This window comes from Gigantopelta aegis, chromosome 11, assembly GCF_016097555.1.
Source record: "Gigantopelta aegis isolate Gae_Host chromosome 11, Gae_host_genome, whole genome shotgun sequence".
NCBI lineage: Eukaryota > Metazoa > Mollusca > Gastropoda > Neomphalida > Peltospiridae > Gigantopelta > Gigantopelta aegis.
In genome coordinates this window covers 2,373,304-2,386,220 of record NC_054709.1, presented here as the reverse complement: position 1 = coordinate 2,386,220, position 12,917 = coordinate 2,373,304, and the positions used below count along the sequence as shown (strand labels likewise).

Below are 12,917 nucleotides of genomic sequence, written 5' to 3'. Positions count from 1 at the left end.
ACATCTAGTTCCACTTCTACCCGTGCTCCACGTAGACACAACCCAATCATCACAATCGATCACCAAGGACGCACGTCTATAATGTAAGAATTGAAGATTTAGTTAACCTATTAAGGACTTGGACATAATTGGATGTTGGTTTTTTCCTAGACTCTTAACTATCACGAATTCACGACATTTAATCGTAGGATGGTCCTTGATACAGATCTGGAATTTCTCTGAGATTTTAGTAGTCTGTTAATGTTACCTGTTAACGATGAGACTGAGGTAAATTAATAGTAACTTTCTTATAATGTTTGTTTCTCGGACTGATATCGCGTTTTGTGTTTTGATATCCTGGATATCGCTGGTCGGCGTACTGGGTGTGACTGATATCAAAGTGGGGGTTATGTTGATCAGAGACAACTCGACACCGTACACGCTGGAACGCGTCGAGCCGGCCATTCAAGTCGCCATCAACGTGGTCAACTCTGAAATTCTCAACTCCAGCTATAGACTGGTACCCGTCCTCAGAGCGTATGACAACGAGTGTAACGCGCGGAACGGAACAGGTCAATCAGTTATTTGTTTATTTATTTATTCATTCATTTACTTATTTAGGCATATATACATTTATTTATTGATATCCATCGATCCATCTATCTATCTATCTATCTATCTATCTATCTATCTATCTATATATGTATGTATCCATCTATCCATCTATCTGCATTTATTTATTCATTTTTTCTATCTATCTATCTATCTATCTATCTATCTATTTTATCTATATTTAATATCCACTTGTTTCATATATCTGACTGAGTTGTTCGTTATTTTTGTTTATATCAACATTTGTACACTATAAATATTAACTTTTCATATAAATTTGTCCGATTTTCATTGGCGAATGTACGAATATACTACAGCACAAGAAATAATTTTCATGAATACTTAAACTATTGTATTACTGTTAAATATAAATAACAACGCTTAGCAGGCAGTGTAACCGGTACTTCAAACAATTATATTTAAACATCCACAGATATAATACATCAAATCATTGTTTGTTTACTATTAGTTTCAAATCTATTTATTTATTTGTGTATTTATTTATTTATATTGCATTATTCAATTGTTTATCTTTATTATTTTAGTTTCTACTTTGTTTTTATTGTTCATGATTAATATATCAATTTGTTTGATCGTATTCGAAAAAAAACCCATGCAATGGTCTACTTATTATATACATCTTTTCTAATTTTGGGTAATATCTTTCGCTTATTGTTAATATCTTTCGCTTATTCTATCGTTGTGTTTTGTGCATCGTTAAATAAAGCATTTCCATTCATTCATTCCTTATCCTATTGAAAACACGTATGACCATGACATATTTCTTCGGATGGAACTTTGCCAGAACATTTACTTGACCATAGACTTTTTAAAAGAAATTTGATTAAAAATTATCTTTATTTAATTATTATATAAACCTTTATTTAATAATACTGCTGTGCAAACATACCTGACAAAGCGATCCTCCAAATAATCCCCACGAAAACAAAATGAATCGAAAGCCGTTAAACTTTAACTTACACTCCATGACAAGACATCGTGTCATCATTATTTAGCTTCGTATTCAATTTGTCTTAGATATATGATCGTAACAACACTTCATATCCTTTTTTATTGGTACAGTTGTTTCAATTACATTTTGTAATTTTTCAAATACGATCAGATGCATTGGTAATCATCAAACTTAAATATGAAGAAACGACACAAAGGGAGTTAATTTAACATGAACACTAGTGGTGTCGTTAATATAATACCTTACATTTTTATTACATATTTATTATATATGTGTGTGTGTGTGTGTATAAATACAGACACACTATATAATCTAACGAGAGGTTATTTTTATAATACATTATTTTTATTCCAAATATATGATATTGACGACACACGGGGGTAATAATTTCTTTATCATATAATATCAAGCTTAATGGAACGTGTTTTTGTAGACTGTACACGCCACTTTAATTCCAGACCGCCATTACTAGGCATTCAAATGGCGTAAGGATATGTGGCGCGGTGTCAATGACGTCAAACTCGAATGACGTCATTTTGGATATCCTTACATCACAATAAACTAGTGAACAACGTTTTTTTCTGAACGCTGGACAGCTTTCAGTGTACAAAAGCTAATGAATTATGGAGTGTCACCCTAGTACGTTTGCTTAAATGTCCATAAACCTAGTGATGTGACTTAAAGTATGTGATATATATACATACATATATATATATATATATATATATATATATATATATATATATATATATATATATATATATATGATGCATATTCATATAACCAATGGTAGGCGTGACATAATGTAAAGTTAGAGGAAAGTAAAGAATGTTCCCGGTCAAATTAGCAACAAAAACCCCAACAAACCCACAACCACTGCGGTAAAACGTACACTCTATTTAAAGAAAACCTTAGATTAGAAAAATATATACTATTACCACAAACATCATTGGCTATATAACTCAAATTTAGAACATCTAACCACTACTTATCAATCGAAATAGGACGGTAATACACGCCAGTAAAAGATCGAACGTGCATATTATGTAATAATAATGACATTGGAGACGAATTTCATTATCTATTCACATGTACTTATTTCACTAACTCCTTTAAACATTGGCGTAAGCCATATTATTATATAAACCAAGTACGCTGAAACTGAAACAACGAATGACGAATATCAAAAGAAGTGTTCTAAAAACATTATGTAAATTAATAAAAGAAATTATTGATAAATGCAGTAAACCCTAAAAGAACACTGGCCTATACATACGACTTATTTACAATGTGTGTTACAACCCAAGTATATATTGTCTGTGTGTGTGCGTGTGCGTGCGCGCGTCTGATTAGCACATTTAGTAATAATTACAATAATGTGGCATTACATTACTTTATCCCATTTGTATAGTGTTATTGTCTTTATTATTTTATTGTATTTGTATTATACTATTGTCTCTATTACTTTATGGCATTTGTGTGTGTATATATATGTATATTATATATATATTATAGATAGATAGATAGATGGATAGATAGATATAGACATAGACATAGACAAGTAAACCCTATCTTGTCACTACAGTATATATATATATATATATAGATAGATAGATAGATATAGATAGATATAGACAAAGACATAGACATAGACATAGACATATAGATATACATAGATGGATGGATGGATGGATGGATGGATGGATGTCTCTATGTATATATATATATGTTTGTGTGTGTGTGTGTATATAGATATATATATATATATATATATATATATATATATATATATACACATACACACACACACACACACAAACATATATATACATAGACAGAGACAGAGAGAGAGAGAGAGAGAGAGAGAGAGAGAGAGAGAGAGAGAGAGAGAGAGAGAGAGAGAGAGAGAGAGAGGATACTCCCCGAGTGCCTTGTGATATCATAATTTATCAGCACTCGTTGATAAATGTATGCAATCCGAGGCTTGCCGAGGATTTTATACTTTTATCAACGAGTGCTGATAAATTATGATATCACAAGACATAAGGGGTGTATTCTTTTTATCATCCATTGTCATTCTTTTCATTTGCGACAGTTGTAAACAATATCAGTAATGTGGGTTGAATGTCAGCGGTAGACTCGTTAACTAGCAGAACGGCAGTGGCGTGACGTCACTAATGGTAGGTTTAGCGCAGAAACACAGTGTCGTAACAAAATATTGTCTTGTGATTACAGTTTGACCAATCAAGATTATAAGCAAATTATAGTGCCAGCGATATCTCCTACAAAAGCCTTTAATGGTTGATAAATATATATATATAGCAGGGTAGGCCTATGGTCTGTATCATGATGATCAGGGGGGTTTCCTAGTTGCACGGAATCACACACACACACACACACACACACACACACACACACCGTTAAAAAAACCCAACCCCACCACGTAGAGCTAAATTGATGTCCACGTAAAATGTATAATTTCAAATTATAAACAGTTACATATTGTTTCGGAACCCCCCCACCCCCCACCCCCCACCCCCAACTTAAAGCATAAGCCGCCTCTGATGATTACTTCTGTCGTTTCTTAATGGATCTGTTAATCTGCTTTTTGTGTACGATTTTAAATTATTTTGTTGACTTTCAAAAAAAATTATTTATATTTCACCGAACCTTTTCACAGTGAATCATGTGTGTATACTTTGACCACTGTTGAGAGGCATGCAGGTGATATTGTTCCAGCGCGTGTCATGGAAACATACCCCCACCTCATCAAAATGTTCCCAAACAAGATCTCCCACAACTGGCATAGCAAATGTCATGGTATGTCATGTCCTGTCTATGTGGGAAGAGTATAAAAATTATTCATTTCTGCTAATTAAACAAAATAAACGTAGAGGTTTCGTTTGAAGACCATGCTTCTATCCTCTGCAAATTTGAGTTTTCTAAGTTAGTCTTGGGAGTGGCAGTCCTCCTAATTTTGCCTGACGTCCTTTCAATTGCATGTGCAGAGATACGATTTTGATCACGGAATACGACGTTGTCGTTCAGATTCAGAATCATGCGAAGTTTGACATCCAGAAGCCAAGTGGCGTTAACCAAAGAAAAACCCTTAAACCTTTTTTTAAATCAAAACGTCCTTGTACTCGAATACACTAATTGCATAGAACATTATGTTTTGTTGAGTGTTTTCCTGTCCAGGTTTTAAGATATCATTAAGATAATGCATACGACATTTGGAGTATTTAGGAATGAGCGAGGTTTGGATACGCATTATTTTAACTTGGTTATCACAAAAAATTAAAATCAAGCAATACGATCAATATTTACAATCATGGAACAAGAGCATATCACTGTAACTAAGAGGCAAAATCTATCTTTTAAAGAACAATTTTTTTTTTTAATAATACCTAAATATAATTCCTGAAAAGTGGTTTAAATTATGTTTTAAATTTTAAAACATCAAATCAATATTTAATTGTCGAAATAGGAAGGTGGAATAAAATATTACCTGAGGATAAAATGCGTATACGATGAAACAGATATTGGTGAAGAATTTCATTATTGATTTTTATGTAAGGTTTTTCATAATTCTAAAGTGAAACGTCTCAAAACCGGACCCTCTGTAAACCGGAATTCCCTCAAAACCGGACCTTTTTCATTGGCCCTTTTTAAATATCTGTACATAAGAGAACCTCTTTAAACCGGATTCCTCTTAAAACCGGACTTTTTTCTTGGTCCAGAGGGTGTCCGGTATAGAGGAGTTTCACATGTTTGTACACCCAAGCACCTATGTCTGTATGTATGTGTGTGTATTTATGTGTATGTGTGTGTGTGTCTGTATGTGTGTCTGTGTGTGTGTGCGCGCGCATGTGTGTGTGTGTGTGTGCGCGCGTGTGTTTGTGTGTGTATGTGCGTTTGTGTGTGTGTGTGTGTGTGTGTGTGTGTGTGTGTGTGTGTGTGTGTGTGTATAACGTCTCTCTCCACAGTATAGCCTCCTTCCCTGGATAATTTCCCGAACACTTGCTGGACTAATTTAGAAACTTTAATTAGAAAACCAAATGCATAAACGCTACAATCAAGCAGGTCGGAAGTCATTGCATACCATTGCTTTCTCTATTACTGTCCATGCTTTTTATAATCACATACCGCTGTTAAGGGGATGGAATATGCAGCCACTATTAAGAGTTTTAATTAAAATAAACAGAGACCATTACTATACTTAGTACGTTGACGTTCGAGAGCCAGTAGATTCTAATTGAAATTGCCTTGTGTACGTAAAGGGCAAACTGGGAAAACAACATAAAATATTTATCACTGTGTACAGTGCCTCATCGGAGACAATCTTATATGGAAGAGTCATACTTGTATAGAAGTAGCTAATAATATTGACAATAAAAGGTTACACACTACTAAATGTGTGGTAGCAAGTCGTGCTGGAGCACCCCTGGGAGATGTTTAATTGCAGCGCATCTCAAGATGCATTCTGCTTTATTAAAACTTGAGTAAAGTCGGATAAAAACGCACGAGAAAGCGCAGGGTTATCTTGGTGTTAAAGATGGGCAATGACTTTTTTTATCCTAATAATTAGTGTGTTTGTTACAGCAGGCTGTTGGTTATACAAAATTCCATTTTGTTTTCAATATAATATAATATAATATAATATAAACTAATTGTGTGCATGCACTCTCATACAGATAGAATAGCATGTACAACGGCATCAAATACCTGTCGTAGAGCAGGGATTAGATTGATAAAAACAAATGACTATATCAACTCTGGTCGACATATGTCACATCATACGAGCTGTATACCATTGACCTACAGCCCGCTCGCCAAAACCCGTTTATTCTGTGGTGTTTATGTTATGATTTGTATGCAAGAATATCATATTTGTTTTTAATTTTCATATTGAGAAAACAAGGATTAAATATGTCAAATGAAAACATGAATCGAATTTATATTTTGTGTATATCTCACGAAATATGATTACGTGATGGGACATTTAATTTTTAAAAAATGTTTTGGTTTGTCTTTGGGTTTTTTTTTTTTTTTTGGGGGGGGGGGGGAGTTTATACTGGTGCCTAAAACTTTTAAAATTATATACAACTGAACACATGATAGTTTTGCACTAACCCGGTGTTGTGTTGTCTACATTACATTTAGGTTAGAAAAAGCGAGCTTGACGTTTGAAAAATGAGATGCACTCTGCGTATTGAGGTTATGATCAGTAAATATGATAAAGACAGAACGTCCATTGGCCTTTACATATATTCATCAGGCACAACTTAATTTTAACCATGTGGCTTATACTTCGCAAGCGATGGTGAAAATTTCGTGAATAAAAAACCCATTGAAATTAATGTTCTGCAATTCTTATCCTGATAATTGTCCATATTGAAATATAGAAGCTAAATATAGGTTTATTAATGTATGCCAATGATATGGTACTTTTACCAGAAACGCCAGAGGGGTTATAAACAATGTTCAATTCTCTATCAGATTATACCTTAAAATGGGATTTAACTGTTAATACAGATACGACAAAGATTGATATTTTTCGAAACGAAGGAAAAATAGGTAATAATGAAATATTGTTTTACAACGGAAATCAATTAGACGTTGTTAATAAGTTTAATTATTTTGGTTTATTGTTTCTCTACAATGGTAAGTTTAACCGCACCGGAAAGAATTGCAGAACAAGGTCGAAAAGCACTTTTTGGAGTATTAAGTATTTGCATTAAGGATTATCTATGTTATCTATCTATCTATATTTATCTATCTATATATATATATATATATATATATATATATGATACATATGTACATATGTAAATAGTTTTGTTAAATTATAGTTGTGAAATATGGGGATTTCATAAAGCTAAGGATATAGAGACATTGCATGTACAGTTCCGTAAAAAAAAATTAAAAAAATTAGGAGTACGTAAAGGCACGTGTAACGATTTTATATATAGTAAACTAGGGCACTTTCCGATGCAAATAGTGAGGAAATTAAGAATTTTAAATTTTGGGATTAAGTTATGTAACACAAATAACTATTTTACATGCTCTTTATGTAGAAATGCAACATTATGAAGACAGCTGGTTAACGAATATCAGACAGAAACTCGGCAGGACTGGTTTAAGTTATATATGGAATTTAGAAAAGTTAAATAATTATATTTTTTACCATAATAAAAGAAAAATTATGGGATGTATTCATGTAGGCATGGTATAGCAGAATAAATACACCATGAAAAATGTATATCAATATTTATTAAACGAATTTAAATTACAAACCTAACGGAAAAACTGTAGAATGATTTATTTAAAAGAATTTAAAAAGTTAAATAAAGAATTTGGTAGATATAAAGATGTTAAAAAACCCACAAAGACTATGTCCAGTTCGTAATGCCAGGGAAATCGAAGATGAATTCCATTTTACACTGCTATGTCACCGATAAAATTATGTATGTAACTCTCCATTCCTGAAAAATAATGATGGAGACGAGGCCCGCTAGGGCCGAGTCCCATTATTTTTCAGGAATGGAGAGTTACTCGGACATTCCCCTACTTAAAATACCACACTAAATAATAACTTTATGCCAATATTATTATATTTGTATGGAGTTTAACAATAGTGATTTTGGTGGGTTAATTAAGTAGGGTTTCATCTCTCCATTACTGAAAAATAATGGAGCGTTGAGACAATACTGTGACGTCACAGGTGTATTTTAACTAAGACCAACATTTAATAAAGCGTATTATTACAGACGACTTAGAGTTTTTACGCTAATCCAGCTACTAACTACTGAACACATTAAAGAGCTCAATAGCCTTGGGAAATATTTAATTCAAGAAAATAATTTAAGAAACAACGTGATTTAATCTAGTTATATACTGTATAGTTATATTTGTATTGTGTTTTTGACATTTACCATATCGTGAGTGGAGAATTACAAGGTTCTATGAGCACAAAACCTCAGTTTGAGAAATCGCCACTTGGAACTTTGGAGCTGCCATATCTTAGTTATAGACAGGTCTTTGCAATAGTTTTAAAATACCATAGTCTAGGACTGTTTACTATGTAGATAATTTTATTTTCTATCAAATAGAATGGATAACTTATTTTTTGACAAATTGCAGATAGAACCTTGTAATTCTCAGGCAACGATATTACGAGTATGTGAAAATCACTCCACACCAGTATACTATACATATTTTATACGTGTATTTATTACGTATGCTGATGAGTTGTAAAACTTAAGGCAGTACATAAACTTGTATGTAAACTTGTTTATGCAGAGGATACTGAAAAACATTGACAGAAAGTGACGCTGTCTTTACACCAACATTTAATGTGATCTAATAACAAAAACATGGAAGCTGTAAATATGCATGAACATGTGTGGTAATTGACTGTGAAGGCGGAATCACGATGATTCGTGCTTGTCAGAAGTAATGAATATTTAATAACAATCAATATCAGATTTTCACTCCTTCGGCACGGATAGTTAAAGTTTGTTTTGTTTAACGACACCACTAGAGCACATTAATGTATTAATCATCGGCTATTGAGTGCCAAACATATGGTCATTTTGACAGTCATAGAGAGGAAATCCGCTACCTTTTTCTATTAGTAGCAAGGGATCTTTTATATGTGATGTCCCACAGACAGGATAACACATACCACGGCCTTTGATATACCAGTCGTGATGCCCTGACTGGAAAAAGAAATAGCCCAATGGGCCCACCGACGAGGATCGATCCTAGACCAACCGCGATTCAGACGAGCGCTTTACCACTGGGCTACGTCCCGCCCCTGCACGGATAACTACTTCCAGGTGTTGTTTTGGCTGTAATGTAATTCAGGTGGTGTTTAATTAATGTTCAAGTGTATAGTTAAGGATATAATAAAATAAAATTATTGCTCAGTTTTCATCTATTTTTGTTTTCACAATTAACGGCGGCGAGGTTGAGTTCCATTTTTATTTTATATTTTCAGAACACTGGAAATACCGCACATCGTGTTAAAAAAATAAAATAAAAATAAAATGTAGTGCCCTGAATTGTTTAACGACACGTTTAGAGCAATATTTATTTATTAATCATCGGCTGTTGGATGTCAAACGTGAAGTAATTTTGACATTTCAATTTGTAGCAAGGGATCTTTTATATGCACCATATCATTCAGGATAGCACATACCACGGCCTTTGATATACTAGTCGTGGTGCACTGACTGGCGCGAGAAACCTGAATTGTAATACACACTTTATGCTCGGGGTGAATGGGAGCATCATGTAGGTTTTATTTTATTGTGTGGCTTAAACTGAAAATTGGAAAGTCTCGGATTTGCCTATAATATGATCAAAACGAAACTTAGAACGTCTAGAATGGGGGGTTCATTCCACTCTCCACAATATCCTTTACATTTGCCTCCCCCCCCCCCCCCCCGTAAAAACCTAGCTATTCGAGTGCTCGTGTAATAATAACGAAGGAAAGAAATGTTTTATTTAACTTCGCACTCAACACATTTTATTTACGGCTATATGGCTTCAGACATATGGTTAAGGACCACACAGATATTGAGGGAGGAAACCCGCTGTCGCCACGTCATGGGCTACTCTTTTCGATTAGCAGCAAGGGATCTTTTATATACACCATCCTACAGACAGGGTAGTACATACCACGGCCTTTGATATGCCAGTCTTGGTGCACTGGCTGGAACGAGAAATAGCCCAATGGGCCCACCGACGGGGATCGATCCCAGACCGACTGCGCAACGAGCTAGCGCTTGATCAATGGGCTATATTCTTTCCCATGGTGTAATAAATAACGCTAAAACAACGTCTATTACGAACTGAATAAGTATCTATTAGCCGGGCTTTGGGTTCGTTTCGCTCGTGTAATTTTGAACAAGCTAATACTTTATCTCCAGAACTTCGTACGTCAGAGGCCAGTGGCATGAAAAGCAAAAATAATAATAAAACATTATTCATGCTTCTGTTAGTTTTTCCTCAATTATTCTTAATAAAAAGCGTGCATGGTTTTATTACGACGTCAATTTTCTTCAATAAAACGTGTGCATGGTTTTATTACGACGTTAATTTCCTTCAATACAAATTGTGCATAGTTTCATTACGACAACGTTTTTATGAGTGTGGTTAAAGGGACATACTCTAGTTTTTAAACACTACAGCATATTTTTCACGATTAGAGCAGTTAATGATCACTGGAATCAAATATTACTTATATTTTATTTTTTAGATTATCCATTTCCGCAAAACTGAAGTGTTTCTGATCATCCTGGTATTTCTAATACAAAAAAAGAAGCATTTTTCATATTTTTAAAAACGCACGTGTTTCTGAGAAGTAGCGGTTTATTAATTCGAGTTCTAGTCTATATTAAAGGATATTTCCCGGTTTTAACGTCACATACTCTTCTTTTACTCTATTTTAACTTTATCCAAAGGAGTTACAGGTTTGTAAATTAACTAAACTTAGTGTCGTTTTTTACGGGTTAAAACTAGGGTCTGCGGCTTTAACACTTGCGAATAAACGCCTTCGTGTTGTCGATTCAGGCTTGCCTACTGCGCAAACACTGGTTCCAAATGCATTAATCTCTTGTCAACGCCACATGCTGCACGCACAATCAATTAACATTAAACTATAATTAAATTACTATCGTATGCGAGATCCATAAATCTCGTGGCACAAAGCGAACTATGTATGTATAAAAGAAAGAGAAAACGTATTAGCGTAACAATACAGGTTTTAAATCTTCGGCTATTAAATGTGCAATATCAGATTTCCAAATGTGTTATATTCGGAGGCATACGGGCTCCACTTTTTTTGTTAGGGGGATAGGCTGGCTTTTGCCTGAATTAAACGAAAATGTCCGAATTTGTATAACAACATTTATTCATATTAGCATTAGTGTCAAACAGGTTTATTTGGTTGCAAACAAATCACTACACAGTTTTACATGGGTTACAACTAAGTTTGATGGTAGAATGATGGAAATACATGATAAAAAGGTTTCAGGTTAAAACAATTTGACAAAATATCTGTATCATTTTCGCCCGAATTTGAGGTTTTGCTCCAGCACTTGTGGGGTAGTACCCCCCCCCCCATCCCCCCCCCCCCCCATCGTTTCGTACCCTTATAGTTATATTTCGCTAGTTTACATTTATATGTTATTAAAAAAAAACCTTCAAATTAATCGATTTCACACATATGTTTTGCATTTTAAAAAAATTGGGATTATTGAAATTGACATGTAATGAATAACCTTGAACGCAGTGTAAAGAGTCATCTTGAGCACGACTAAAATACTACCTTATCACATCGTAACTAATCCTATGACATCGACGAATCTAAGTTGAATATAGGACCAAGAAACATTACATTGTGCGTACGTGGGCACTATCTCTAGAAATAACCCTCCGAAACCATAAAATGGTCGTAACAAATCTCATAATATGGGCGAATCTACAAAATCGGTTAAGTTGAATAAAGGACCGACAATGATACACTGTGCGTACGTGTGCACTGTAGAAATAAACCTCGGAAATCGTCATCGTCATCCGACCGAGTTGGCAGAGTTAGGCGCCATAAGGAATGCGACATGATCCCAAGTTGGCAGAGTTAGGTGCCATAAGGAATGCGACATGATCCCAAGTTGGCAGAGTTAGGCGCCATAAGGAATGCGACATGATCCCGAAAATGCTATGGATCGATAGATTTGGAGCACGCCATGTTGGGAGCACGCCATGTTGGGAGCATGCTTAGCGATTTGCAAGGCTTTTACCCACTATTAGTGCACAACTCACTCGTCAGGATTAAACAAAACCATTTGCTTTGGCTGTTGGATGTCAAACATTTCGTAATTTAAAATATATAGTCTTAGAGAGGAAACCCACTATATTTTTCTATTACTAGCAAGATATTGTTTTTATATGCACCAGCCCTTGCTACATTTTGCCATTAGTAACAAGGAATTTTTTATATATATACACCATCCATCAGACAGGATAGCACATACCACGGTCTTTGATATGCCAGTCGTGCGCCTGGATTGAACAGTGCTTTGTCAATGACAGGCGTGTTTCTGATTTGTCAGTAATGACTATCCCGACAAAATTCAATATTAAAACATCTCTATTATATTGTGTTGTCATTTTAATATCCACTACTTATTTTGAACAGTATATTTTTTATGTTTGTTTCGTGTGCTAAATAATATTCGGTTTTTGTTCATTAAACAAAAGTTAACACAACAAATTAACCCGATATACTGATGTCCAAAAGAAACTATACCAATAAAAAATGATTTAATTTTCTTTCTATTTGGAT

At 34.3% G+C, this 12,917-nt stretch overlaps 1 protein-coding gene across 1 annotated transcript in view; it reads left to right on the top strand.

Moving 5' to 3' along the window:
- The first annotated feature begins 388 nt into the window (after positions 1–388).
- Positions 389–12,917, top strand: part of LOC121385490 (atrial natriuretic peptide receptor 3-like) — a 17,692-nt gene continuing 5,163 nt past the window's right edge. The window contains exon 1 of the mRNA XM_041516189.1: positions 389–551. Within this exon, the coding sequence (XP_041372123.1) occupies positions 389–551 (163 nt within the window). The remainder of the gene's footprint in view (positions 552–12,917) is intronic.